Source organism: Apodemus sylvaticus, chromosome 4 (genome assembly GCF_947179515.1).
Source record: "Apodemus sylvaticus chromosome 4, mApoSyl1.1, whole genome shotgun sequence".
NCBI lineage: Eukaryota > Metazoa > Chordata > Mammalia > Rodentia > Muridae > Apodemus > Apodemus sylvaticus.
The window spans coordinates 67,384,286-67,393,020 of NC_067475.1; the positions used below are offsets into that span (position 1 = coordinate 67,384,286).

Here is an 8,735-nt window from a genome sequence, read left to right on the forward strand (position 1 = left end):
GAAATCTCCCCACACCTACCGAAAAGCACCTTTCTTACAAAATGGTTGTACCATTCTGCATTTCTACCACATGTGCAGCATCCCATATCTGGAACATCCCACATCTTGACAATGTTAAGGATTGCTAGACTTGTATTAAAATTTGAGTTTGTAGTAGTTTTGTTGGTTTGCTTGCTTGTTTGTTTGTTTGTTTGTTTTAAACAGGATCTCACTATATAGCCCTGGCTGGCCTGGAACTCACTATGTAAACCAGTCCGGCCTTACAGTCCTAGATGTCTATGTGCCTCTCCCTCCCTGTGCTGGGGCTGACGGTGTGGTCTGCCACTGTCTTCACACATGGAAGTCAGGGGTTGATGGTAGGTGTCTTTCTCACTGGGTCACCCCTTTTTATTTTTTTATTTTTTATTTTTAGCTTTAGTTTTTTTTGTTTTGTTTTGTTTTGTTTTTGTTTTTTGTTTTTTTTTTGGTTTTTTTTTGGGTTTTTTTGGTTTTTTGAGACAGGGTTTCTCTGTGTAGCTCCAGCTGTCCTGGAACTCACTCTATAGACCAGGCTGGCCTCGAACTCAGAAATCCACCTGCCTCTGCCTCCCAAGTACTGGGATTAAAGGTGTGCGCCACCACTGCCCAGCTTAGTTTTCCATTTTTAAAGTTTTTATAAAGCTTTATTTTGTGTTATGGGTGTTTTGCCTACATACATGTCTGTGCTCCACTTGTGTGCAGTGCCCTCAGAGGCCAAGGAGAGCATAGGACCCTTTGGAATGGACGTTATAGACGGGTGTTAGCAATGGATGTTATAGACGGGTGTTAGCAATGGATGTTATAGACGGGTGTTAGCAATGGATGTTATAGACGGGTGTTAGCAGCCCTGTGCGTGCTGGAGACTGAACTGGGTCCCTACAAGAGCAGCAAGTGCTCTTCACTGCTTAGCCATCTCTCCAGCTTCGCGCTCCACCTTATTGAGTATTGGGAGCGTGCACATGAGGGCACACATCTGGCAGATTCCAGATGTGGAGCTGAGAGGACAGTCTTGTGGAGTTGCTTCTCTCCCTCCACCTTTGCAGATTTCAGGATCAAGCTATCAGTTTGTCCTGAGTGCTGTTTTTGCAGCCAGGCAGCTGTGATCCTGGGTAGTTCAGCTGTGCCCCCTTGCAAAAGGTCATCCCAGTTGGGATTGTTGACCGTTTGCACGCCCACGCCCACCGAAATCCCCCATGTAGAGGAGCTGAGTAGGAGAATCTCCTGTCTGACTATCTAGCTGCCACCTGACAACTGTATACTTGGCCTGGGGGAGGGGCTAGAGTTGTGGTCCTCAACTTGTGTCTGGTGACCCTCTTCTGGGTCATATATCAGATGTCCCGAACATCAGATATTTATATTATAATTCATAACAGCAGCAAAATTACAATTATGAAGTAGCAATAAAATAACTTTATGCTGGGAGGTGGTGGCACACGCCTGTAATCCCAGCACTCTGGGAGGCAGAGGCAAGCGGATTTCTGAGTTCGAGGCCAGCCTGGTCTACAGAGTGAGTTCCAGGACAGCCAGGGCTATACAGAGAAACCCTGTCTCAAAAAAACCAAAATCCCAAAAAACAAAAACAAACCAACAAACAAAAAAAATAACTTTATGGTTAGGGGCCACCATACCATGAGGAACTGTATTAAAGTGTCGCAGCATTAGGAAGGCTGAAAGCCACTGGGTATAGAGGCTGGGTAAGGCTTGGGGAGTGCCTGCACCCCTGTATGTTATTCATGTTTACTTTTTTTTTTTATTAAGATTTATTTTTTATTTATATGAGTACACTCTTCCCGGACACACCAGAAGAGGGCATCAGATCCCTTTAAAGATGGTTGTGAACCACCATGTGGTTTCTGGGAATTGAACTCAGGACCTCTGGAAGAGCAGTCAGTGCTCTTAACCGCTGAGCCATCTCTCCAGCCCTCTGCACCCCCGTATGTTAACCTCATAAATTATCTGTGCTCTGTAAGGAAGCCACATAGACTCACTGGATCCCCAGAATGATCTTTGGCAGAATCAGGTCTTGGTTTGTTTGCCAGCGGAACATTAGGAGAAAGGGGTAACCTGCACTTGGTCTTCCCTGGGAAGGAATTTTAGAAGCCCAGGCTTTCCCACCACACTCATATGTGGACCCATTGAACATCTCACTGGCCCTCCACCTTATTTTTTAAGACTGGGTGCCTCACTGAGCCTGAAAGTCACCATTTCTATTACATTGGTTGACCAGTAGTCCCAGGGGTCGCCTGTCTCAGTCCTCCAGACTGAAGGAGGTTATAGACATGCATCACTGTGTGCAACCTTTAAGTGGGTGCTGAGGACCTGAGCTCAGATCCTCGTGCGACAAACACTTTACCCACTGAGCATATCCCCTTCTCTCTGTGCCTATCATCTTTTCTGTGATGAGCCTTTTCTCATCACAGTTTTAGTTTGATATGCACCTCCTTATTAGTAGTAATGCTGGTAGTCTTTTCTTGTGTTCATTTGAGCTGCTCATTTTTAAACATCCCATGGGGAAAAGGGCTGAATCCTGAGTCTCAGCAAAGGAAGAGTTTTATATGACTGGTGCCATGAAAGAATTCCCTTAGCCATTTGGTTATGAAGTTCTTCTTTGAGAGTCCCACCTCTGAGGAATAAAGTTGTTCAGACATGTCGGCAAGGCTGAGATGCGGTTGTTTGCACTGTGCTTGTCTAGCTTGCACAGAGCCTGGAGTTCAGTCCCCAGTGTACTGGATAAATTCCACAGTGGTGCAGGCCAACCTCCAAAGCAGGAGCATTGGTCTTTTTTTTTTTTCTTTTCTTTTTCCAAAACAGGGTTTCTCTGTGTAGCCCTGGCTGTCCTGGAACTCAGTCTGTAGACCAGGCTGGCCCTGAACTCAAGCACTGGCCTTTTTTACAGGAGTATGTTCAGGCCCAGCTCAGCCTACATAAGACCCCATGAAAAAGAAAACTAAACAAATGTCATTAAAGTGCCCATAGTGTCTGTAAGTTAAGGTACAGGAGTGGATACAGTCCACACACACACACACACACACACACACACACACACACACACACTTCCCCATTGGAATGGATTACTTCCTAGATGAGCTAACGGTTGATTCAGAGAACATGAAGACTGCTTTGGGGAATGGTCAGCGTTCCTAGAGAGGCGTCAAAGACTAGATGAGAACTGTGGAGGAGCCAGGCATGGAGCGCCTGCAGGAGAGGCTGCGGCACTAAGTGTGGAATCCTCCTTCCCGTTTGGTTAGAAGCAGTGCGTATGTAGAACACCCCAAAGAGCACACCATGTGACCTCAGTCTTTCCCTCCGCAAACTGGGTTGCTTGGGTTTGTTTCCCTTTCCCAACACTTGCTCTTTGGCTTCACATGAGAAAAGAGGAGAGCTTTCGGAATACTGTAATACCTACTGTCCACCGCCTCAATCCCCTGCCTCCGCCTGGCTCCGCAATCCCAATCCCTTGTCACTTTCTTTCCTCAGGAGCATGCTGGCTGGTTAAGAGTTACATTTTCAGGTGCAAACTGTGTCTGTTCAGTCTCTGACTCTGCTACTTACCAGCTGTATGTCCGTGGGAATGTTGCTCAATCTTTCTGTGCCACAACTTCCTTATAGTAGAAATGGAGATACACTCTAGGGTTCAGTGCTTAGACAGTGTACACAGCCCAGGTTCATCCCTAATGTGCAGAACGTTCCCAACACCACCAGCATAAAGATAAGTTTGTGTGTGTGTGTGTGTGTACAGACAGACAGACAAACATGAAGTGATAGAGACAGTTAAAAGAAGACTACCATTCTTAGAAAGTTATGAATCATAATTATCATTACTTACTTTAGTTTTAGGAAGGAAGGTTGAAATAGGACTTCATGCAGCCCAGGCTGGTCTATATATAGAGCTAAAGATGACCTTGAACTCCTGATCCTTCTGCTTCCACTTTGAGTGCTAGGATTACTGTAGTGTGCCACCAAACTAAGCTAAAAGAATTACTATTATTGTCATTATTATTATTTTGCAGTGCTGGTGTTCAAACTCAGGGCCCCTGTATATGCTGGGCCAATGCTCTGTAACTGAGCTACATGCCAGGCCCTTAATGCATGCATGTGTGTGTATATGTGTATATATATATATGCATATATACATATATATTATACATATATATACATTGTGTGTGTGTGTATTTGGTGCTAGAGATTGGTTCTAATGCTTTGATTCGATCAGGAATCTGCATGTCCAAACACTAAAGGTCCTTGTCCCCAATTGGTTTTTGATCAATTAATAATAATGCCAACAACCAATGAACTGGCACGGGGTGGGGAAGCCTTAGAGTTGGGCAGGTGAGGACGCAGAGAGGAACAGGAGAGAATCTCCCCAACTCAGGGAATAAAGATGGGACTCAGTAGCAGCAGAAGGTAAGTCAACCAGCCATGCGGCCACTGGCCACCTCCCGACGGGGCCTGAGACAGCAGGAGTGCCCAGCCTTTGAGTTAGCCAAGGCACTTTAAAAATCATCTAATGTGTGTGTGCCTTTCCCTCAAGGATCTGAAGATAGTTCCTGGGCAGACACAAGCATGTGATCTGCTGCGAGCACAAAGTGGTGAAGCAAAAACTTAAATATTTTAAAAATTTTATGTGTGTTTGTTTGGCATAAATTTATGTGCAGTATGTTCATGCAAATGCCAGAGGGGGCCTGAAGAAGGTGCCAGGTTCCCTGGACTAGACTTGCAGGCCATTGTTAGTATTCTGGGCATTGGGAACAGAACCTGAGTCTTCTATAAGAGCAATAAAGTGTTCTTAACTGCTGAGCCATTGCTCCAGCTCCGTGCATTTCCAATGTGTTTATAACATTATATATTTTAAGCTTTGTTAACATTGTCTGGCAGATTTTAAGCACGAAATAAGTGTTCGTGATCAGATGTGAACTCCTCGATCCCACCTTAAGGTGCTTCATAAGCCCTTCTGCCCTTCTATCTCACGAATCTTTGTTAGAGTTCCGCTGTTTCCTCACTAATCATGCCTCCGTGGATAGATAACTCCCGATAGTTTCCACTGAACCGTGAAGCCCTGAACTGTTCCTAGCCTACCATCTACAGTGCCATCCAACCGCCAAAGGATCCAAGGAAGAATTACACACTCCTCCACCCACTTCAACTCCTGCGCTTGAGGAGTAGAGATAGTTGGGCCAGCAGTGCAAGGCCAGCCTGGGCTACAAGAGGCTCCACTGAAATAAAAACAAATGTAACAATAATAATAATACTCAGGACTTCTTCCTGTGAACCAGTTTTTTTCTTTCCATCAGCCTGTAGACGCCAAGAGGGAGGAGGCAGCAGCTGCAAGGCCTCTTCCAGTGGAGGGAACACACAGCCTCAGCTGCATGCCACACATGCAAAGCGGTTCAACAGAGGCCACAAACGACAGCATGGAGAACTCATCACTTTAATAACAGATGAGGAAGGGATGGAGATGCCAGTTTCTGTGTGGGTACCAGTCTCCAAAAGTTGACTTCCTCTGCCAGACAATGCCTACTTCATTTCTGAACCAAAAAGCTTTTCCTAATTAGTTTCTCCTCTTTTGACTTTCTTATAGAGAATCATGTTTTCCTTTTTTTTTTTTTAAATTTTATTTTAGTTTTTGCCTTTACGATATCTCAACCCTTTAATGTTTTGCTGGTCATTAGCACTCTCACAATCTCTAGCCTTGTAGGAGTGATATCAGGTGTGCAGAGAGTGGAATTTCATTACAAGTAGGAAATCACTAACTGGGAAATTCATGGTGAATAGCCCGCACCAAGGTCTGGAGTGCAAAACCCTTTCTCTGGCGTCATTTTAGCCCTGGGCTGCACCCTCATCTGATTGCGCAAGCGTCGTTTGTCTCCAGTCCCTGCTGTTTCCTTTGGCGCATCTTTGTGTTTTCTCACACCAACCTCTATCCTCAGACCGTTTCCAAACCAGTCACGGGGTTGCTGGCCTACTTAATGCAAATCCACAGCACAAAGAGGGCCGGCAGGACTAGGCGGGTGGCTGGAGAGAGGAGCGGCCCGGCATCTGAGGGGAAAAGATGTAAGTTCTCTAAATCCGGCAAGAAGACCCGGGCATCGTCCAGAGCTGCCTGAGCTGCCACGGTAAAGTTGGGGTCACCGGAGACTGAAACATCAAAGACACAGGATTGGAAGTAGGCATCTTCAACCGGAAGCCCTTCCTTACACAACCTTCTGGCAGTGTCTATGGCTATAGCCCCACGGCGACTGCGCTCTGAGCGAGAGAGTCGCTGACTCGGAGGGCATCCCCCAACACACAGCTGTAGGTCCTGCTCAGCCGAGAAGGCCCGAGCCACATCCTCAGCCACCCTGACAGAGAAGGAGAGCTGTCCAGCTGTCTGTCGAATGATGATAGTCGTTCCAATGTACGCAGCTCGAATCTCCACGTGGCTCCCAAGGTTAGCAGTTTGAATGGACAAACTTGAGCCCCCAGGTCGGTCGCCCCCATTGATAGAACCATCTTCAAAAGCTGCCGGAAGATTGTCCACCTCTGCCTGGTAGACTTTCTGGTCAATGCACTCCTGCATGTTTTTAAATATGATAGTGATCTATGAGGACAAGAGAGAAAATACTTCATTAGGGCTCAAAGCATCCTCATGCCAATCAAGGTGCGTAGAGAGTCAGGGATCTGATCCCATCAGAGATGCAAGTTTCTTCCTGGTCCTCAGTCCTTGATCCTAACCCCTATTGTGTTCCATCAATAGTGCCTGACCCTACTCAACCTCCAAATATCTCTGTCTCTCTCTGTCTGCCCCTCCCCTCTCTTTCCCCTCCCCCCTTTTGTCTCTATCTCAGCAACTCCCAAATGACCTGCATTTGAAAGAAATTCCCATCAAGAGGAATTACATTTAGTAGAGCAAATGTTTGCTGGAAGGAAGCCATTCAGGATGGAAGGGGATGTTTAGGAAAGATAAGGAACAGGGAGCTGGGTGACGGAGGAGGAGGAGGAGGGGGAGGAGGAGGAGGAGGAGGAGGAGGAGGAAGAGGAAAGAAGAAAGAAGAGGAGGAAGGAGGAGGAAGGAGGGGAAGGAAAGAGGAGGAGGAAGGAGGTTGAGGAGGAGGAGGAAGGAGAAGGAGGAGGTGGAGGAGGAGGAAGGAGGAGAAGGAAAGAGGAGGAGGAAGGAGGTTGAGGAGGAGGAGAAGGAGGAAAGAGGAGGAGGAAAGAGGTGGAGGAAGGAGGAGGTGGAGGAGGAGGAAGGAGGAGGAGGTGGAGGAAGAGGAGGAGGAGGAGGAGGAGGAGGAGGAGGAGGAGGAGGAGGAGGAGTGGTATGGCATGAGAGGACTCAAGACATTGAGTTGGGAGGAAAATTGAATCTCTGACCTTCCGAATGGTGGTAGCGTTGGCTCCCGATGCCACCGGGGAGCTGGTGGCCTGGACAAAGAGGAAGTCGTTATCTAGCAGGGGCCAAGCTCCTTGGACACGGCACGTATGAAAGTGGTTGTGGAAGCTGCGCACATGGGGGTCTCCAAAGGAGGCGCAATGCAAGAAACCCGGGGCTCGACCGTGCAACCTGGAAAACCGGGCCTCATAGTCACAGGGATCTGGGGTCAGGGGCGCTGGCCCGGCTCCGGGCAGGGCGGGGCCCCGGGCCGGGGGCGGGGCCGTGGGACCCTGGCGTGAGCAGTTGTGCTGGATCATCAGGTCCTCTATGCCATGCACCGCAGAGTGGAAAGCGAGGTCCCCGCGGCAGGTGCGGGCCGTGCGCCGAGTGCAGAGAGCGTAGGAGCGCAGGGCACGACACAAGCCACCTGAGGCCAGCCCACCACGGCCGCCTCCACGTGGCGTGTCCGGTGAACCCCCTCCCCGAAGGCTCAGAGTGGACGAGACGTACTCGGCATTGCAGCGGAGGATCTTGCACTGGGAGTGAGCTGGGGACGGAAGGGAGAGGACAGTGAAGTGAGCCGGGGCCCAGACTCAGGTTCTATCGAAGGGCAGTACCCGCCTTACTGCCGAAAGGCATCCGCCATCCCGCCGTTCCTACCACTCGGCGTGGGCGCTTTCCCAGTCCCAACCTCCATCCTCCTAATCCTCACCTCCTTCTCTCCCTTCCTCTACTAAAAAAGTGTAAAGCAGTCAGACTTCTTTTCCCTGAGGTCTAAGGATGCCATCTGTGCCCTTCCTCAAGTTAAATGGGAAACAAGACAGGCCTCTTGCAGAGTTGGCAGGTGACTGGGACTCAGCGCCCAGGCCTCCTCACCCACCCTCCTACCCAGCACCCTAACCTCTGGATATGTCCAGCCCTTCCCTGGCCCTTCCTTACCCTGTCCACAGAGGAGCAGCAGGAGAGCGAGCGTGCTTAGAGTTGGTGGACTGCCGTGGGGGGACCGGGGACTAGAGGACTGGCCTCGATCCCCCATACCTATCCAGCCAGGTCCCCCCCAGGCACCGGTTCTTCCCAAATGATGAACCTAGTGAATTTTGCCGGATACTTCTGTGACTGGAAGAAGAAATTTGGCGTGAGTGTGGGGAAAGAGAAGGGTTGAAGACCAGTCAAGATGGTGGGCAGAGAATCTGAGGAGATCAAGACAAAAATGAAAGGGACTGGATCTTGGAAAGAAGGAGACTTTCAGAGGGTGAGCATAGCTGGTGAGCCTCTGTGCCCTGCTCCTGTGGCCACCTTCAGGCCCCTTGTGCAATACGCCTACGGGGGCAGGGTGGTGCTGGAGGGAAGGCTGACCTCAGTGGGC

General features: G+C 48.9%; 1 protein-coding gene across 1 annotated transcript; it reads right to left on the reverse strand.

The window, feature by feature from the left end:
* Nucleotides 1-5,657: 5,657 nt before the first annotated feature.
* Hjv (hemojuvelin BMP co-receptor) lies at nt 5,658-8,473 on the reverse strand. The gene is made up of 3 exons (XM_052178584.1): nt 8,309-8,473; nt 7,369-7,916; nt 5,658-6,595 (listed from the first exon to the last, which is right to left on the reverse strand). Exons 1-3 carry the CDS (start codon nt 8,403-8,405, stop codon nt 5,978-5,980), a joined length of 1,263 nt encoding a protein of 420 aa, XP_052034544.1. The 5' UTR covers nt 8,406-8,473; the 3' UTR covers nt 5,658-5,977.
* Between the last annotated feature and the right edge of the window lie 262 nt (nt 8,474-8,735).

Coding starts and splice junctions, on each gene's coding strand:
- Hjv (XM_052178584.1), bottom strand. CDS start 8,405: ATGGGGGATCGAGGCCAGTCCTCTAGTCCCCGGTCCCCCCACGGCAGT. Junction 7,917..8,308: donor GCTGCTCCTCTGTGGACAGG/GTAAGGAAGGGC, acceptor TTCCGTCCCCAG/CTCACTCCCAGTGCAAGATC. Junction 6,596..7,368: donor ACGCTACCACCATTCGGAAG/GTCAGAGATTCA, acceptor TTGTCCTCATAG/ATCACTATCATATTTAAAAA.